The 20,550-nt window shown below is 54.8% G+C and overlaps 1 protein-coding gene across 1 annotated transcript; it reads left to right on the top strand.

Moving 5' to 3' along the window:
- Positions 476 to 19,695, top strand: VSX2 (visual system homeobox 2). The gene is made up of 5 exons (XM_018053796.1): positions 476 to 902; positions 2,221 to 2,305; positions 6,170 to 6,293; positions 18,468 to 18,648; positions 19,370 to 19,695. The coding sequence occupies exons 1-5, from the start codon at positions 533 to 535 to the stop codon at positions 19,693 to 19,695; spliced, it is 1,086 nt and encodes a 361-aa protein (XP_017909285.1). The 5' UTR covers positions 476 to 532.

The raw sequence follows: 20,550 nt of genomic DNA, 5'->3' as shown, positions 1-20,550 counted from the left end.
TTTCCCCAGGGGTCCCATATCTGGGCTTCTTTGACCCTGCCAAACCTGAATGGGAGTTGAGGGAGGGAGGGAGCAGGGCTCCCAGTCTCTAGCATCTGCCCTCATCCCATCCTCCCACCCTAACCCAGGGACAGTCCAAGCTGGCTCTGCCCAGAATCCCCAGCCATCCACCTCCTGGGACTGCCCTGAATCTTGTTGCCTCATCTCAGTCTCTGGGGGCCCCTGCCCATGGGTGTCCTACAGAGCCCACCCGGTGCCCCGGCCCCCAGCGCCCTGGCCCCTCAGCGCTGCCTGGGGAGGGAGCTGCCAGCTTTTTGGAATTCCTAATCGCTCTTGGCCCCGGTGATTGGCTGCTCAGCTCTGACCCCACTTGGGCTGTCGCCTGGTTGGATAAAAGGGGAATCTCCTTGGGGCTCCAGAGCATTAGACATCGCAGGGGGCACCTGGGACCAACTTCGTGAAGCGGGGAGCCAGCCGGGGGGGTGGGGGGAGCACAAGGCTTGCGGCCTCGGCCCCTCCAAAGAGCTGAGAGATGACCGGGAAAGCGGGAGAAGCGCTGAGCAAGCCCAAAGCCGAGACAGTGGCCAAGAGTACCTCGGGGGGCGCCCCGGGCAGGTGCACCGGGTTTGGCATTCAGGAGATCCTGGGCTTGAACAAGGAGCCCCCCAGCTCCCACCCGCGTGCTACCCTCGAGGGTCTGGCCCCCGGGCACTTGCTGGCTGCGCGCTCCGTGCTCAGTCCCGCAGGAGTGGGCGGCATGGGGCTACTGGGGCCCGGGGGGCTCCCCGGCTTCTACGCACAGCCCACCTTCCTGGAAGTGCTGTCCGACCCGCAGAGCGTCCACTTACAGCCGCTGGGCAGAGCGTCGGGGCCGCTGGACACCAGCCAGACGGCCAGTTCGGGTAGGTGAGGGTGAGGATGTGTGGCTTGCCCGACTGGGGTGAGAAGCGGGAACCCCACGCCGTCGGCTCTGGCTTGCATCGCCAGGCCTGCTCCTCCGGGTGCAGAAGTTGGTGGCAGGCCGAAGGGTCGCAGCGCGGACCTGGGGCCGACGCGCCCTTGGCCAGGGGGCCGGGAAGATGCTCCCCGCGGTGGCCGGCTTTGGGCCCCCGCGTTTCCAGAAGCCGAGCTGTCCTGTCTGCGCGTTGAACCCGGTTCTGCGGCAGCGCCCAGTTGGGGCCCCACTGGAAAAGGGGCTTAGGGTGTCGGAGCCCGTGGGGCAGGCCGGGGGTCCCCCTTCTCTGCTCCACTTGGGCTGCGGCCTCTCAGAGGAACCACGCTCCTACAGCCCGATTCCGTTCCGGGCGTCAGCGCCCGGGGAAGCCGATGTCAGCTTCGGGCCCCAGCCCTGATGTCCAAAGTTGTCTTGTCCTTCTTCCTTCTCTCCGTTCCAACCCCCGACCCACCCACCCCGCACTGGTCAGCTGCGTTTGATTTTTCGCCTCGCGAGCTTCAGGACCACCGGGCCACCGCGGCAGCCCAAGCAGTCGGCATCCGCGATCCCACCTGAGCGTCACCTTATCCGGGATCCCGACCCTCGCGGGCTAGGGGGCCACCGAACCTCCGGGCCGCTTTCCCGGCCGCACCTCTCCGTCGGCTCGGCCCTCTGCCTCTGGTTCGCGCTCTTCGATTCCCCTGATTTTCCGCTCTCGTTTTATTTGTTTATTTTTATTAATATCTGGAGGGGCAACGAAAAGTGGCGCGCCGCAGTCTCTCCAGATCCGAGCAGGGCCGCACGGTGCGGGCAGTGGAAAGGGGGCTGTGCCCGGGAAGCCCCTCTCTCTTTCCGGAGTCCAGCTCTCCGCGCCCCGGGCTCCGCTCCGAGGGGATGGGGGGCCACCTTCTGCGCCCGGCGCCGGGTCTGCAAGCGCAAGGGAGGGCGCCGAGCTCCGAGCACCGCCGGAGGGGGACCCTGCGACCCGGAAGGCTGTCTCGCTCCCCCGCCGTCCGCGTCCCAGGCGTGTCTGGGCCTTTGCTTCTCTTACAACGAAATCCGTCCACCACCTCCGGATTCCGGCGCCGGCCTGGGTAGAAACAGCCTCGGCTTAGGGATGGGGTCGCCCTCGCCGAGGGCTTCCTGGGGAGACCGAGCAGGCCGGGCGGCTCCCCGAGGCCGCCGGGAGTGGGCCCCTCGCTGGGCTTCGGGAGCCCGACGCGCCCGGGGGTTGCCGTGCGCGCCCCCCCTCCATTCTGCCGCCTGTACCTCCGCCCGCTTTTCAGATTCTGAAGATGTTTCCTCCAGCGACCGGAAAATGTCCAAATCGGCTTTGAACCAGACCAAGAAACGGAAGAAGCGGCGACACAGGTAAGGCCCCTGCAGCGCTTTCTGTCACCTTCGTGCTCACCCATCCCCTGCTGTCCCCAGTTCGGAGGATCGGGTCCCTCGGACCCGAATCTTGCCGGCTGTAGATCCGAGGTCCGCGGCTGTGCCGGGACGGGGAGGTCGGACTGGGAGACCAGGCGTGGTTTGGGGACATCCTCCCGGGGCCCTGGCGTCCGGCCATGCCGGGTGAGGATTAGGAGAGGCCGCCGAGGAAACCGCACGTTTCAGGCTTTCTCCTGCTTCTCCGGGAGAAAGGAGAGGCCTCAAATAGGGCCAAACCCTACCCAGAGAGGGGCTGGAGACACCCATATGTCATCCCCGCCTCGGCACATTGGTAGAGTCGCGCACATCACTGGGCGGGCAGGTCGGCTCTCGCCTCCCGCCCCAGCCGGTTCCTCTGCCCCCTGCTCGGTCCCCCGTTCCTGCCCGCTGTCGCTGTCAGCGCCACCAACCCCCTGTCTTTCTGCTCCCATCGCTGGCCAAATCTTGAGCGTGATATCCGCATGGATGGCAAATTTGCTTTCGGCCTCTGCTCCTCTGTGATCCGTAAGCCTCAGTTTCCTTGTCTGTAAAATGGGGAGGAAGGAGTGAGTGGACTGGATGCCCCCGTCAGCCCTGGCTGGAGTGGAATGGGCTGCATTGCAGCATATAGACGAAAAAGAGGTTATTTGGCTTTGTTTTCCTTTAAATATTTTAAACACAGACATCACTTGCACAAAGTTAAAATTCAGTCCTGCAAAGTAATGTCCCTGCCCGAGACCCACGTTCTCTTCGTGGCCGGCACCTCCGCTACCAATTCCTTGTATAAATTTATCAGGAGGGTTTCAAGAAATAAAGAAGTGATAAACAAAAATTGACCAGACTTTCTGCCGGTGCTGCTTGCAGGCGCTACCCTGCGCTCGCCCTGGCCCTGTTTTCCCGCTTCTCTCTCTGTCCCTGTGCGGGTGGGCTCCCCCTCCAGGGTTCCCTCCCGCCCTGCGGACATTTACCCCTGGGGCGTTCTCCTTCTCCCCACCCACCTCATCCTCTTCTCCCCAGTTTGTTCTCATCTTCTTTGCACACTGTCTCTGGGTGCTTGTCTGCGTTTCTCTCTTCCTTCACCCCCGGAAATGACCCCACATTTTAAATCGGTTCTTCCTGACTTCTCAGACCCCTACAGGTTTCCTCTTGAACGCGGGTGAACTTTGGCTCGATTTCTTGGTGACCTCAGTTTGTTCCCTTCAGACAGCTGTTTGGTTTTGTTTTGTTGTGTTTTATTGTGAACGGAAATGTTGTTTTTAGTCCTGATTCTGGGTCATTTTTTAATATTCATCAGTTCAACAAATATTCATTAAAACACCTCCTATGCACCCAACTCAGGCTGGTCCCAGGCTAGCAGGTTGGGGTGGGGGTGGGGGGTTGCGTTGGTAATCCTGTTTGCCTTTGGGCTGCCAGAGGGCAGGTGGGAGTCCGGCTGACCGGGTTCTGTGCTGCTGCCCGAATTGGGTTGGGGGAGGGATTCCCCGAGCAAGGAGAGCAAGGACAGCGTTTCTGCACAGGGGCATCTCCTTGTGTGGCACTTGGAGCTGGCTGACACACAGTCCAAAGTCCATCCTAAGGTTCTCGACCTTCTGTCCTCACTTGATACCCTCTCCCCTGGGGAAAACTTTGGGTGCTTCAGGTCCCCTAGGAGACAGGACAGCTGGTCAACTGTACTAGGTTTCAGGCTATTTCTAATGTGTGAGGGGAACAGGTTATTGGAGACAGGAGAATGGCTGGTGCCATTTTTAATTAGTAAAAAGAAATCTGAGCATCTCTCATTTAGGGAGTTCAGGTAAGAAACCTTGGAATCTGGTGATAAGAGATGAAGATCCCTTAACCTCCCAGAAACATAGGGGTCTTGGAGGAGTTAGAGAGGGGAGTGGGGATGGAGTCTCTCCGATTTTCTTCTCTTTACCTGTGAGGCTCAGCTCCGATAGACTGGTTACGATGGGAAACTGAAGGGCCTGGTGGGTTACTTCAGCCGTGTCTGACTCTTTGCGACCCCCATGGACCGAGTCCACCAGATTCTTCTGTTCATGGGATTTTCCAGGCAGGTCTGGGGATCTGAGGCATCGTTTCATTCCGTTTCTTAATTCCTTTCTTTCTTTTTTTTAATAAGAGTTCTCCCAAGCAGAGTCTGGCACTCGAACTGCTGAATGATCTGCCCTCATCTCTCTTCTTTGGCTTTGGCCAGGCCACAATAGCTTTGGGTCTCATTTTTCCTAGTTTTGAAGAAGACGTACACGTTTTGAAGAAGACGTACACGTTTTGATTGTTTATTTTGACTGTCTGTTCAGGGGCCCTTTCAGTAAGTGGCAGGAGAGAAGTAGAAAGCAGCAGATCTTCAAAATTCTGAAGAATTAACTTTCTGTATACATAAGCATTCCATTCCCCCCAAGAGAATAGGAGCAACGATTTAGAATCAAACCAGTCATTTTCCATAAAAAGCAGAATCTTTCTCTCTCACACCTCCCCTGTATCATCCTCCAGGTTGCCAAAGCCGACACCGGCAGCAGGAATACCTGGGGTTTCCATCCGTACTTTTTCCTCAGGCTGGGTGACATCAGGGGCTGCAGGGAGAGATTTTAACCTCCCCTCATACTGGCCCCAGGGTTCAAATCCCAGAGGCTCTACTTCAACCATTGTAGAAGCTGAGTCTGTAAAATCTGGACCGTATTACACCCCAGCTTGTTGAGGAAGGTACAGGATAAAGGTCGCCTAGAACTTGGTGAAATTCAGGTTTGAAGAGAAGAATTTATGTTGGTAAGGGGGTGTGTAGTGTATTTATTTGAGAAAGGGGGATTACGAACCCCCTAAATATCAGAGGTGGAAAACTGTGTGTGCTGGAGCATATCCATTTGCTAGCGGAGAGGATGTAGCTTTTACTGGACTCTTAAAGCAGTTTATGTTAATAACTCAAAATAGGTCAATGTAAACTGCTCTGCGGGGGTTGGGGGCTGTGTAGGTAGGCTCTCTTGGGATGACCTGAATTAACTGCCCCTAAATGGGGCTCCCGCCGGGTGAGTGGCTGAACCTGGGTGTGGTGGGATGGTGGGAAGGTGGCCCTTGCCTTCGGGGCACCAGAAAGGACAGAGCACCCCCCCTTCCCTCCCTCCCTGCCTCCAAGACTCTGAGGGCAGCTCTCTGGAGCCAGTGAGCAGGGTAGGGTGAGGGGCTGGGAGGTGCGGTTAGTTCCCCACAGTAGAAACCCTGGGGCGGCAGCTGCATTTGACCTTCCAGTGAGTTTTTGAACTCTTAAGTACATTTTAAAAGATCAACTCTCCTGTCTGTGAGGGGAGCCCGGGGAGGCAGGTCCTGCCTGGGACTGAGGCACTTATTTACCTGGTGAGCCCTTTGTTCAGTGCCTGGGAGGAGGAATAGGGCCTTTCTGCAGTTTCCTAAAACTTGTGTCTTAACATCCTTCCCCCAAAGCACTTTCAGGAAGATTCCCAGTATGAAATGTCCCCAAGGGCTGAAATAATGCCTAACCACTAGAAGGCAGTGTGGGCCCTCAAACTGGAATGAAGAAGAGTCCAGAGGGTGTCTGGGGATGGGGGCAGAGAGAGGGATTGTATTTGATTGTACTGGCCCAGGCTGGGTTTGGAGGAGGAGATGGCAACCCACTCCAGTGTTCTTGCCTGGAGAATCCCAGGGACGGGGGAGCCTGGTGGGCTGCCGCCTATGGGGTCGCACAGAGTCAGACACGCCTGAAGCGACGTAGCAGCAGCAGGAGCCGTAGGAGAGGGCTATTCTGTCCTCTCTGGGACAAACTCTTTCCATTTTCGGGGTTTGCTGGGTTTGACTCTCTGGGTTTGCTCCCCTCAGGACAATCTTTACCTCCTACCAGCTAGAAGAGCTGGAGAAGGCATTCAATGAAGCCCACTACCCTGACGTCTATGCCCGGGAGATGCTGGCCATGAAAACGGAGCTGCCCGAAGACAGGATACAGGTAAAACAGCCCTGAGTCCCTCTCTCACATTTTCTTCACCCTCAGGGACATCGGCTGCCCCAGGGTCCCACACATCCCTCTCTCTCCCTCCTGCTCCAGTGTGTGCTTGTCTGTAACCACCTCCTCATGGAATAGTTCTTTTAAGCAGATATTAGCTGAATACCTACCACGTGAGATGGGGGCTGCTGGAGGGACAGGAGACTTGGCAGACAAGACGTGGCCTGTGGCTGCAGACTGTGGTCTTCCTGAGGAGTATGGCAGGCCGTGAGGGGCACCTGTGGTTGCAGACGGAGTTCGGGGTGGGTCTAGGATTCTGAGCAGGGTCTCTGGTGCGGCAAGTGTCTCCCAGGCGGTAAATGTCTGCTTCAAGGCCTAGGTGCCTGGGGGTGGAGGGGAGCTGCCTCCCCCATGAGGAAGACCTTGCCCCCTCCCTTCCTACCTACTCCCCACCACCTCCATCCACCTGAGGCTCCTTACTTCTCACAACCCAGCAGCTGGTCCTGCCCAGGGTTCCTGCTCCTGGAGTCTCCTGGACCAGCCCAGGAGGTGCTCATTAAGTCATTCCCCTCACCTCCTTACTGGAGAGTTTTGTGGAGAGCCAGCCCTGACTGGTTGGGGCTGTCCTCAGCTGTGCTGGGCACCAGGCCTCCTTTCAGCAACAGCAGGATCCTCCCAAGTCCAGGACTCCCCTTGGTGGACAGAAATGGGTTGCTTAATCATTCCTCCAGGAGGAAATGAAGTCTGATGATTCTCCAGACAGGGCCTCCATGAGGAGGAAGGGTGGCTGGGGTGGAAAAACATTTCCAGAAGATTTGAGGTTGCCATAGCTGATTCAAGACCTTGAATCAGAGCTGCTTCTGTCGGGACACCTGAGTGGCCCGGAGTAGTTGACCTGCCAAGGCTGGGAAAGGCAGGGAGGGTCCAGACTTCCTGAAACCCTTCTGCTCCAAATTTCCTCCTCCTTTGTGTCTCCAGGTGTGATGTGTGTTTGGGGGCAGGGGGAGGAGCGGGGAGGGGACAAGTCCAGCGAAGGAACCAAATAAGGTGTGTAGGTTCTTTGCACTCCCTTACTGGAGAACCAGAGAATGGGGAATGAGGCGAGAGCTGCTTTTCCAGAAGAGCCTTCCTCTCCCCTGGAAGTCTGTTGGGAATTTCAGCCAATGGCTTTAGACGGTGACACTAACAATAAGCTCAATTATTCATAAGCAGATTATCTGTTTGGTGCATTATCCATGGTGGCCTGGATCCATCATCCCCACCCAACTAAGTTACAATGGGGAAAGGCTGGATGTTGATTTTGAATCCTCTGTGTGTGTGTAGGTGTGTGTGTGTGTGTAAGCCAAGACCCAATCCAATTCATATGTGGTGGTAACCCCTACCTGGCCTTTATTAGGGTAAAGCTGGTCCTTACAAGCAGCCAGGGTTGGTGAGGTTGCCAGACTTCCCATTTGGTTGGTTGCACATTTGCACTATTAACCAGTAGAGTGGAACAGCTCGTCTCCTGCAGTGGGTTGCCCTAAAATCTGGCCATGGTGGTGGTAGTGGTGGGTGGGAGAGTCCGAAGGCTGTAAGGAGAGCTTGCCCTCAGCTGTAACTGCATTGCTATAAACGCTCAGCCCGCAGACTCTAGACTTCTTAAAATTGTCTGAGGGGTTGCCTACAGGTTGGTGTCTGAAATCACCAGCACCAGCATGGAGGAGCAAGGGTGTGGAGTACCTTAATTTCCTGGACTGCAAGGATTGACTGTGGAATCTGTGGCTATTGGTGAACCAAGGCAAGGGTCTCTGTAACTCTTCCAGCACTGTCTAGTTCTTTAGCTACATGCTGCCCCCAGAGGGTGCGAGTTATCAAAAGGCCCAATCGCCAAATATTTTGAGGCTTCCCAGGTGGCATTAGTGGTAAAAGAACCTGCCTCCCAAAGCAGGAGACTAAGAGACACGATACAGGTTTGATTCCTGGGTCGGGAAGATCCCCTGGAGAAGGGCATGGCAACCCACTCCAGTATTCTTGCCTGGAGAATCCCATGGGCAGAGGAGCCTGGTGGGCTACAGTCCATAGAGTCGCAAAGAGTCAGACACAATTGAAATGACTTAGCATGCATGCCCAACCAAATGTTTTACCAAGCGGCCTGGGAAAGGACTTCACATCTATTAGTGACAACTATCTATCAAAGCTCCAACCCGCAGAGCAATTCCTGAGTGACTGATGTTCTAAGTACAGGACGTGCCCAGGAGAGGCAAGGTGGTGCAGTGGTTAGGGACACGCACTCCAGAGTTATACCATCCTGGCCTCACCAGGTACCAGTTATTTGAATGGCTGTGGACAGGTCACACTTCACCAGCCTGAGCCTCCATTGCTCATCTGTAAAATGGGCATGTCAGCAGCATGTGTTGTGTTTAGCAGAGGGCCCAGCATGGGGCCTGGGTGTCCACCTGGGGCTGACCATTCCACCAGTGGATGCACTCTACTGTTGCTGTTTAGTCATGTCCGAATCTTTTGTGACCCCATGGACTGTAGCGTGCCAGGATCCTCTGTCCTCTACTATCTCTTGGAGTTTGCTCAAATTCATGTCCATTGAGTCGGTGGTGCTATCTAACTATCTAATCCTCTGCCACCTTCTCCTTTTGCCATGAAAAGAAGGGGGAAGTTATTAGAGGTCAGCAGGTGGACAAATGCTTCAAACAAACAACGACTTATCATAGCGCAACTGCTGCTGACATGATTTTAAGATGAGCATGGGCTCCTGGAAGTTACTGTACACCATTCCTTCAGTTTCTATGGTGTTTCATTGTTTGACATTCGGGAAAAGGTTAAGGGACTGGATATTAAGGATCCAGATCTTAGTTCTGGCTCTGACACTGACCAGGTATGGCAGAAGCCAAGTCACTTCCCATCTCTCATCTGTAAAAGGAAGAGGGGGAATCCCTCCCAGAGAGCTGTCTCCTCAGTGTCTCCTCTCCCATTCTGACTCTGGGCTGCCATTGGTGGAACCTACCCAAGGAAGCCCCTGGATGTGTCTGAGACCTACTATCTAATAAGAACCCAGTATAGATGTGAAAAGTCAGATATGTGCTATGCTTAGCCGCTTTCCAGGCCTTTTTTCATCTCTTCTTCACAATTAGATGAGTTAGATGCTATTCTTATCCCCACTTTCTGGATGAGGTAACTGAGGGGCTGAGAGGTGAAGTAAGTGGTAGACTGGGATTCAAACCCAGTACCACTCAAGTACTATCTCAAGAGAGCAAATAAAGGTAAAGGGAGGACTTATCTACAGAAACTGGAATAATTAATGCCAATTGCAGTGATGAGGGGTCAGCCCCCTTAATAGTGTCTGATTTCCTCGATCTTTATGCTTTGAGGGCAAGCACTTCCCCCCTCTACATCTCTCTAAGTTGGGGTGAAGGGATAAGTTGCACTGTTAGGGGAAGAAGAGATTTCTAGTCTTCATATCAGTTCAGTTCCGTTCAGTCACTCAGTCGTGTCCGACTCTTTGCAATCCCATGGACCGCAGCATGCCAGGCTTCCCTGTCCATCACCAACTCCTGGAGCTTGCTCAAACTCATGTCCATTGAGTCAGTGATGCCGTCCAACCACCTCATCCTCTATCGTCCCCTTCTCCTCCTCCCTCAATCTTTCCCAGCATCAGGGTGTTCTCCAATGAGTCAGTTCTTCGCATCAGGTGGCCAAAGTATTGGAGTTGCAGCTTAGCATCATTACTTCCAGTGAATATTCAGGACTGATTTCCTTTAGGATGGACTTCATATCAGAGCCAGATGCAAAGTCCTTTCTGTGTCTCTGAGAAGTGCTAGGATGTGGCATTCTGGAAGCCCCCACCAGATGTCAGCCCTGGGGAAGAGGAAATGGTTTCCAGACTGAGTTTATTTCCTCTGTGGGCCATTCATTCTCAATTTTGATATGTTCACTTATGTGTTACTATATGTTTTCTGACAGAAGTTATACTTATTTAGAATGCCTATATTACAGACGTGCAAGTGAACAGAGCCATCTCACCTCCACTCTTAGCAACCTGGTATGTTTGGAAGGATGAGGTTTGGATTCTCTGACTAGCGCTGTTCCATTCTGTCTCTTTTAACGTGGTCCCTGACCAAGGGTGGGGAACAAAGTTTTAGAGGATTACATCCCAGAAGTTAATAGATAACCACATGGATGGGAAAAGACTGCAGTGTGTTTCAGCCTGGGAAATGGATTAGAAACACAGGGCAGCTTTCAACTGATTGATTGCTTTTTTTTACTTTATTTATACTTAAAAAAAAAACTTTTGGCTGCACTGGGTTTTTATTGAGGCATGCAGGCCCTTCAGGGCTTCCCTGGTGGCTCAGCATTAAAGAATCTTCCAGCAATGCAGGGGATGCAGGAGACTCAGGTTCAGTTCCTGGGTGAGGAAGATCCCTGGGAGGAGGGCATGACAACCCACTCCAGTATTCATGCCTGGAGAATCCCATGGACAGAGGAGCCTGGTGGGCTACAGTCCATGGGGTTGCAACGAGTTGGATATGACCGAAGTGACTGAGCATGCAGGCTCTTCTAGGGCTTACCCTGAGGCATGTGGGATTTTAGTTCCCCAATCATCCCTTGCATTGGAAGGCAGATTCTTAACCATTGGGCCACCCGGGAAGTCCCAGGGCAGCTTTTAAAAATTACTCATGCCACAGACTTCCTTGATGGTCCAGTGGCTAAGACTCTGTTCTCCCAAAGCAGGAGGCCCAGGTGCGATTCCTGGTCAGAGAGCTAGATCCCACATGCTGCCACTAAGAACCTGGTGCAGCCAAATAAATAAATAAATATTTAAAGTAAAATAAAATTACTTGTGCCAGCCTCCCACACTTAGCAATACTGATTTAACTGGTTTGGTGTGTGGCTATGGCATCTATTTTTTTTTTTTTAATTTTTGGGTACACTGGGTCTTCATCGCTGCACAAGGGCTTTCTCTAGTTGTGACAAGCGGTGGCTACTCTTTTTTTTTTTCTTTCTCAAATTTCTTGAATGCCTTTATTTTGAGAAACTAAAATTGAAAATATAACTTCAAGATTTCTAGACTATTGTATTATTTTTTCCTTTTAAAAAATGTGTTTATTTTTAATTGGAGGGTAAGTGCTTTACAGTATTGTGTTGGTTTCTGCCATACATCAAGATGAATCAGCCATAGGTATACATATATCCCCTCCCTCTTGAACTTCTCTCCCATCTCCCACCCCATCCCCCTGCCCCAGGGGTTAGTCTTTAGCTGCTATGAGCAGGTTTCCCATTGCAGGGGGCTTCTCTTGTTGTGGAATCCAGGCTCTAGGGCGCAAGGGTTTCAGTTCTTGCAGCACATGGGTCAGTAGCTGTGGTGCACAGGCTTAGTTGCTCCGCAGCATGTGAGATCTTCCGGGGCCAGGGATTGAACCCGTGTCTCCTGCATTGGCAGGTGGATTCTTAACCACTGGACCACCAGGGAAGCCCTGTTTGTTTTTAAAGCTCTCCAGGTGACTGTATGTAACCAGTGTAAAAATGCTGGGTCAGAGGCTCAGGAAAAGTGTCTCTGCTTTAAGTGAGTTAATATGAGTGGAAAAAAGTGGAGTATTGTGTGACACAGTGGAATGACCAGTCCAGGAATTCAGGGAAGGATGCTCCCTGGGCCTGCCAGGAAATATAGGCCAAGCTGCCCTCTAGTGGACATCAGAGGTTACAGAAACGCCAAGCTTCTCTGAGCCTGAAGCTGGGACTGGAAAGGGTGTGCTGAAATATGTTGTCAGAAATGCTGAGTGCGCGTGGAGTGCAAGGTCATTAAATCACGCCAGCAACTAGCTCAGATTAATCAGCTTCCAGTCAGAGGAGAGGAGGAAAGGTAGGTGAATGTGTTGAAAACTGCCACAGGGCCAAAGAAGCAGGGCCTGATAGCCTGGGGCTAGACGGGAGGGCAGGGCTCTGGGGTAGCCAGGGGGCCAGAATGTGCAGAATATCTATTATGCATGGTGTCTCCTTTAGGGGGTGACCATGGAGAGACCTCAGAGGGAAGGAAGCCTGGGCATGTTATCATGTGGGGCTAGAAGGCTGGGAGCTTGCAAGGACAAGAGATTCCCTGGTTACCCACAAAGGGGACAGAGGGCTGACAGCCTGGCCGGCTTGAAGGGTGCCCTGAACCAGAAGAGCATCCCCCTGGCAAGAAGCCCTTTTATGGATCCGGTCCGTCCATGAAGGCACGAGCTCTTGGGCCCCTCTCTGCTGGGTGTGGAGGCACCAGCTGTTGACAGCCAGAGGCCTCCTAGCTGGGCTCTCTGAGTGCTACCAGGGCACCATCTGTGAGAGGAAGCACACCAGGAAACCCAGGCTCTTCCTTGAGCTGGAAGACCTTCCCCACTCTCCCTTGCCTGGGACTCCCACGTTGGTGACCCTTGATGTCCCTTGTGAGCCCCTTCTCAGGCACTCAGAGGCCTGGAAGAGGAAGGCAGGGCTTTGATCCTTGCCAGGGTCTGCACGCCGGTCCTCCTGAAGAGTTCGACCTGACTGCCTTGGGCATGGAGTAGTGGCTTCTAGACAGTGTGCAGTCTGGAAAGTAAGAGAGGAATTGAAGGAGGACTGTGGGTTTGCCAGAGCTAAGGGACCAAGCAGGAAACAGGGCCTAAATGAAGGAATCTCAAAGGTGGGAGATGAGAGGACCTGGCTTTATTGTGAAGACTGTCACTGAGCATTTGGTCATTCCGTAGAATTCATCCAGCACCAGGCCAATGTTTTCCAGTTCTTACAACATGCTGGGTGTTTCCCATGCACTATTCTATTGAATTTTTACAACATACTTGCAAGGAAGTGGTATCATAGGGCAGACAAAGAATCAGAAGCTCAGAAAGGTTAAGAACAGGCCCAAGTTCACAAAGGCAGCTGGAGGCAGAACAGAATTCTCCAGTCCAGGCCTTCAAGCTCCCTCTCATAGCCGTCTGCGTAAGTGGTCTCTTACATTTGAGCCTCAGGGGTCTGGGATACATTACAAATGCGGAGGGTGTTGCAGGGGGCATCTGTTTGGCCCCTAGAGGGAAAGTCTAGTCTAGTGTTAGTCACTCAGTCGTGTCTGACTCTTTATGACCCCATGGACTGTACCTACTAGTCTCCTCTGTCCATGGAATTCTCCAGGCAAGAATAGCAGAGTGGGTTGCCGTTTCCTTCTCCAGGGGACCTTCCCAACACAGGGATCGAACCTGTGTCTCCTGCATTGCAGGCAGATTCTTCACTGTCTGAGCCACCAGGGAAGCCCCTAGAGGGGAAACTAGAGACTATCTGTATTAAAATCTTACAGCCTGGACGTTAATTCTGTCCCCCCCACCACACCTCCTGGGGTGGTTGTTGTTATTAGTTAGTCCAGCCTTGCTGCAGGGCCTGTCTTGGAAGAGGCCAGAGGAACAAGTAATGCCACTAATGAACCTGCTCCCTGCACAGACTCCCACTGACTTTCTGCGCCTCCACTGAAATAATAATGAAAGTGAAAGTCGCTCAGTCCTGTCTGACTCTTTTCAACCTCATGGACTATACAGTCCACGGAATTCTCCAGGCCAGAATACTGGAGTGGGTAGCCTTTCCCTTCTCCAGGGGATCTTCCCAACCCAGGGATCAAACCCAGGTCTCCTGCTTTGCAGGTGAATTCTTTATCAGCTTAGCCATAAGAGAAGCCCAAGAATACTGGAGTGGGTAGCCTTTCCCTTCTCCAGGGGACCTTCCCGACCCAGGAATCGAACTGGGGTCTCCTGCATTGCAGGTGGATTCTTTACCAACTGAGCTATCAGGGAAACCAGAAGTAATAATAAGTAGCATCTGTTGATGCTAGGATGAGTTGAGATGAGGATGAGATGGTTGGATGGCATCACCAACTCGATAGACATGAGTCTGAGCAAGCTCCAGGAGTTGGTGATGGACAGGAAGGCCCGGCGTGCTGCAGTCCATGGGGTCGCAAAGAGTTGGACACAACTGAACAACTGAACTAAGCATCTATTGAGCACCTTCTGTGGGACAAACACTGATTTTAGGCACCCCTCACTTATTTCATTAATCCCCGAAACAACCCAGAAAAGTAGATACTCTTATTTTATGCTTGAAGAGACTGAAACTGAGAGAAGGCAAGTAACTTGTCCAAGATGACTTAGCAATTTTGGGCACAGTTGGTAATTCCAGCTCAGGACTAACTTTCAATGCGTCTGGCAAATGTTTAAGTTCTGCATACATACTGGTTGCTTCCTGGAAAGGAAGAGAAAGGCAAATATGAAGAGTGGTTAGGGTTAATTCTAATTCCTTGTCCACTTCCCTCCAAGGCACCAATGCCGCAGCTTCTCTGCCAACTGTCCTAAAGAGAAATTGTTTTGGCTGTCCAGGTTTCTTCCATAAATTGGAGCAGCATCTGGTATTCAAAGAGAGCCAGGCGTTTCAGGAACCCATAACCAAGGGTCCGAATGACTCCTGGATTGAACGACCAGCTGGCGCCAACCCCTCTGGGACTGTCTGTGGACAAAATCTGATCCGCAGACTAGTTATTCATTTGTTCAGATCAGGAGACTGGGGAAAATGGTTCTGTTTACAGATCTCAGAAATGATCTAAACCCCAAGTCAGCACCCTCTTCTTTGGTGTTCCGGTAAAGATGCTGTTTCCATCTGAGAGCCCTGCCCCCACTCTCAAGCTCATGGGATCCTGGGGAAGCCAGGGCAATGCATCTTTCCAGGCAGGGGCGGGTGGGGGGTGGGGGGGTGGTTAATGAGCATCTCTGCCTTTGCTTCCTCCACAATCCCTTCTTCAGGATACCTGATTCTAAACCGTGCTGAAACGCTCTTCTTCCATCAGTTTGTATCAAAACTCATTCTTGGCAAAAACCAGATGGGACTTCATGCTCTTTATTCGTCCCTCATGCATATGTGTAGGTTTTGCTGCAGAAATCAGAACTGATGGATTTGACTATGGGGAGGTGCTGCTGCTACTGAATGTTACAGAACATGTAGTATATGCACCTCATATTTTTTCTAAAATCCAAAACATTCTGGAGTCTGGCCCCCACCCCCCACCCCCCACCCCCGTGGGTTCCAGTGGCCTTGTTGTTCTGTAATGCACTGTATTCAAGCAGGAAGGTCATCTCCTGCCCAGGAGGCAGAGGGCTTACTTAAGATTCATCAAGATAGTCTTCTCAACCTTCTGTGGTCAGACTCGGAATTCCACATTGGAATTCCATCACTAAGAGGTTCATGCTTTGCCGTCTTCTCTGTCAGGTGGATAAAACCAGAAGCCACATACACCTTTCTGTGGCTTATCCCTTTTAGATGCTTCCCCTGTGTGAAAATGTAGCTTAAGATACGTGGGTACCTGCAGAGGACCACCAAGCGCTAAGGGGGAAGAGGGGACAGGACAGAGGACAGAGGTCTCAGACAAACCTCAGGCCTTGGGTATTGCTGAGGGCCTGCTGGACAGGCAGGGCCGCTGGGGACAGATGTATACACAACGCAGAGCCAGGCCAGGCGGAGGGCCGAGTTCCTCCGAACTCCATTGCGCACCGCTCTGCGCTCCTTATCGTCCAGAGCGCAGCCGTCTACTAGCCTTCCGGTGACATAGACCCATTCCTTGACCGGGTTCACTCAGTGCGGTCCGAGTCCAGACCGGGGTGCCGGGGAAGGCCTTGCGTTGGTTCCACAGCTTTCCAGGAGGTGCCAAACCCAGTGGTGGCAAACGTGCCGCTCACTGGGGGCGACGCCACCCGGGGGACTCAGGAGTGGTCGTTTTCTAACAGGCGCGGGCGCCGGTCAGTGTGGGGTTGGAGGGACCGAGGGGCAGTCTGAGGCCTCATCGCTCCCATTTTTAGAAGTTCCTAGTTATTTACAAATGAGTAAATGCCCAAACAGGGTTCACACAATCAGGGTCAGTGTAAAGGTGGGCACTGATCATGCGGTCTTTCCGTAAAGCGCCGGTGACCGCGGAGCCCTATGAGGACCGGCCGCGCCAGTGCGCGGCTATGCGGCCGGGGCGCCATCCTTGCTGGATGAGGCCCGACACGCTCCGCCGCAGACCCCGGCCCTCCGGAAGCTGCCGGGGCGCTCACTCCGCCACCTGGCGGCGGCGGCGGCGGCGGGAACCGCAGGGGCGCACGGATTTCGCGCCTCCCCTCACCCCTTACCCCCGCGCCCAGGCCTCCCCGCGGCCGAGGCAGCAAAGGGTTAAGCTGTCAGAGGCGCGATGTTAAACAGGTGTCAAAGGCGCCTCATATATCTGCAGATTGAAATCAAATTCTTCGCCGTATAAAAAGATAAATTACCCAGGCGCTGCCGCGCGTCCCACTCATCACGCCAGCGCCAGACGGCAAGCAATTTTTTTTTTTTAATGTGCTAACGACCTAATCAAGCAATCAAGTCGGAGAAGATTGCAGAGTGACCGGGGCAGCCATCTGCCGGCGAGCCCCGCATTCATTTCCCGCGCCCCCGCGCGTGGAGAGGGAGCCCGGAAGGGAGCTGCCGGGAGGAAGGGGAGGGGGAAAAAATCCTAAACAAATTAACACCCAATTTTCCCCGTCTAATTAGTTAAATGAGGAGTGTTTGGGGTCCCCCGGGGAGGGGGAGCGGCTCGCGGCGCGGTTCGCGCTGCCTCCCCAGCATTAATTAGTGCGGGTCAATGCCGCGGATCCCGGGAGAGCAGCCGCTTTAATTTCCCGTGATATTTCAGTGCCTGAGGCCCATCGATTCAAACAGAAATTAACTTATTTTTCAATCAGCCCAGGGCTGCCCCTGGGGGTGACTCTTCTTTTGCCGCCTCCTGAATAGAGCTGGAGCAATTTTTCATCAAAAGCTGAAACCTCCGCCGCCCGGGGGCGGGGGGCGGGGCGGGGGCCCAGAGGGAGGGGCGGGGACCTGGTCCAGGCGAGGGAATGGAAATCGCCCAGGAAACTAATAGATTTTTCCGAACCCGCCTCTGCCCTCCCCTTCCCCCCACCCCACCCTCTACTTCTGGGGTGCTTGGGCGTCTCACCACCACCACCATCCCCCAGGAGTCAGAGCCTGTGGAGCGGCTGTGAGGGGAACACGAGGGGGCCACCGGGACCCCAGGCGCTTCCCTCGTGCACCCGTCTCCCATGGGCTCTTCACCAGCTTGAGGGACAGTGCAGCTGGCCCTGGCCCTGACGCCTGTCAGCTGCCGGAAACCTCAGGAAAGCTGCTTGGGGGGACCAAGACATTTCTCCCTCCTCCAAGCATGGCCGGGACCTGGGGATCGCCTCCAAAAACCCGGATGGGGTGTCGCTGATAGATCCAGCGAACCCCATGCTCATTCCCACCCTGCAGCAGGCAACTTCGGGGCCAGAGAAGCGACCGCTAGCGGTTGTCTCTCACCGCGGTCTTCTAGGTCCCCACCTTTACCTGCTCTACTCTAAACACCAAAGAATTTTATCTTCCCTCCCTGACTGAGGTATGGCTGCCCAGCTCCTCCAACGATCACTCAGGGTTAAAGTCCAAACCTGTGGAAAGTGGGTGAGCGGAGGCCCCACAGGGATTGACCAGGACAGGGCAGAGAAGGGAGGCTGACTCAGGCCCCCTGGGAGGATCCCCTGCCTGGGGCTCTGGGTAGGTTGAGGCTTCCTGACACCTGGATGAAATGCCTTCTGCTGCCTGAGTCCACACTCAACCTTGCCTGCCTGGGACTGCCCTGGCCTCTGGAGTTCTGGTGTGTAGGAAGAGCCTGAACCAAAGGCACTGCTAATTCATACCCTGAAAAGGACTCTGTCCCTCTGCAAGTCAGACAGGGATGCTGGAGGTGTGAACCCTTGCATGAGAGCTCTGAGGCTCAGGTTTCTCAGCGGCAAACTGAGGACCACATGGGAACTGCCCAGCTGCAAGACCCAGTCCAGGAGGCATCCTATTGCATCACCCTAAACTGCTTTGATTGAAAAAAAAAAAAATCATTTTGCCCATCATATTCTCGCAGAACTTGTATCTCACTCTGAACACCCTGAACCAAGAGGAACCCCAGGGGTACCGAGGGGTGGGTGAGCTTAAGTAAGGATGCCCTTACTTGGAGAAACCAAAGTCACCAGGTAATGGGGCCACTGGCAATCAAAGAGGTGTGGCCCTTAACTCCAGGCAGACACGGGTGTGGGTGTGTGTGTGGGGTGCTGGCCTCTGCCTCATAGAGGACGCCCCTGACCTGTTCCTCTGCACTAGCAGGTCTGGTTCCAGAACCGCAGAGCCAAGTGGAGGAAGCGGGAAAAGTGCTGGGGCCGAAGCAGCGTCATGGCCGAGTATGGACTCTACGGGGCCATGGTGCGCCACTCCATTCCCCTGCCGGAGTCCATCCTCAAGTCCGCCAAGGACGGCATCATGGACTCCTGCGCCCCGTGGCTGCTGGGTAAGAGCCCACACCCTCCCTGGGGTCCTGCCCCTGGGGCGAGGGGAGCGGGCTCCCGAGGACGGGACAGAGCCCTGGGGCAGGAATGCCTGGTGGCCACAGCAGCCTGGGGGGAGAGAGGCCCCAGGAAGCTGGCCTCCCAGTCTCCCTTGGCGGGGGCCTTCGAGGGCAGGCTGCACCCAGGGCTGGGTGTCTGCCCCTCGGTGCCTAGGACTCTCATTCTGTGGGTTCTGTCGCTCTGTGAGGAGGGGGTGGCTGTTGCCCCAGGGGATGTATCCTATTCCCTTGCCAGAGCTGGGGCTGTGGTGAATGAAATAGCCCCTCTTGGGGGCCCCGAGGTCCCTTTGGCCACCATTCTGGCTTTGCCCAAAGGACTTCTTCCCCCTAAATCTCCCCACCTGCCAGTTTGTCTGGGGTTCGGAGATCTGGTATCCCAGAGGGAGGGCGGGGGAAGCAAGTGCTGTGCTGGTGAAGGGACAGACAGGATCCCCGGGGTGGGGGCCAGGAGCCCAGGGACATGGCCTGGAGGAGCCCTCTGCCGGGCCTGGTGGTCCGCCGCAGCCTCTGCCCCCACCCCCCGGGACGCACGTGACATTGGTGTGTGTAGTAAGGCTTTCTGCTCGTCCTTAATGCTGGCCTCTCTCTATCTTTGCCGTTTTTTCAGTTCAAGATGGCTTTCCCAGGCGCTTTTCTAAACCCGAATACCAACAATTCTTTTTAGGGATGCACAAAAAGTCGCTGGAGGCGGCAGCCGAGTCAGGGAGGAAGCCCGAGGCGGAGCGCCAGGCGCTGCCCAAGCTCGACAAGACGGAGCCTGAGGAGCGGGGTTCCGAGCCCCCCGCTGCCATGTCCCAGGAGGAACTGAGGGAAAACAGCATCGCCGCGCTCAGAGCCAGAGCGCAGGAGCACAGCACCAAGATGCTGGGGACTGTGTCCGGCCCTGACGGCCTGGCCCGCAGCGCCGAGGAGCCGGAGCGAGAGGAGGCCGCGGACGAAGACAGGCCGGCGGAGAGGCTGAGTCCAGCGCGGCTCGAGGACGTGGCTTAGGCCAAGGGTGCGCGCAGACGCCGGAGCCCCAGGACTCTGCTCTTCTCGGGGGCCTGTGGTGTTGGGAGGTGTTCTCCCAGGCGAGGCCCGGGCTCCGCAGGCCCTCCATGCACCAACCCCCCGGGGTGACTCCAGGCAGAGCTCCGTTGTGGCTGAGGCTTTGGGCCACGCTGAGACATCCCTACCTGGTTCTGACCTGTCCAGCACCTTCCTCATCCTCACATCCCTGACTCAGAAGCCTTCTTGCTGCCCCAGACCACCCCCTCAGGCTGCTTCCACTCAGTTCTTGGGCTACTCTCACTGTCTGAATCCACCCCTGGTCTCTTGCTCCAAAGCGCCCTCCTTCCCAGCTCTGTACCCACAGGTGGATTCTGTTCTGCCCAGACCCAAAGCCCTCAGCTGCAAATACTACCACTGCGGCCCCAGGGATGGAGAACCTGCTCTCCACGCTGGTGTCCGGAGCACCTCAGGCCCCCAGCAGAACTCTGCTCCCCCTTCCACAGTGTGGGTATCCTGTCCTGCCAGCCTCCAGGCACAACCTCTGCCCGCCCCCACCACTGGGGCCCAGATTCCAGATTATACTTGGAAAGCCTCGGCCTTGGGCCCCTCAGCCAGCCTTCACGTCATGCCCTTCAGAGTCAGCGTCGGACACCCGCCCTCGACACCCAGCCTGTCCCACTGTTCCTCCCCGCAAAGATGCCAGGGTTGCAGGGGAGCTGTGTACAGTACCTGCAGTGAGGCCAGGGTGGGCCCTGCAGCCACGGGGCACCTCTCACAGGTGCTCTAGCTATTGCCCCTTTGGGAAGCCAAATCCTCCAGCCAGGACCCTGGGGTATGTGTTCTGGAACCTCCTAA

The sequence above is a fragment of the Capra hircus genome, chromosome 10 (assembly GCF_001704415.2).
Source record: "Capra hircus breed San Clemente chromosome 10, ASM170441v1, whole genome shotgun sequence".
Taxonomy (NCBI): Eukaryota; Metazoa; Chordata; class Mammalia; order Artiodactyla; family Bovidae; genus Capra; species Capra hircus.
This window is presented reverse-complemented; position numbering and strand designations above follow the sequence as displayed.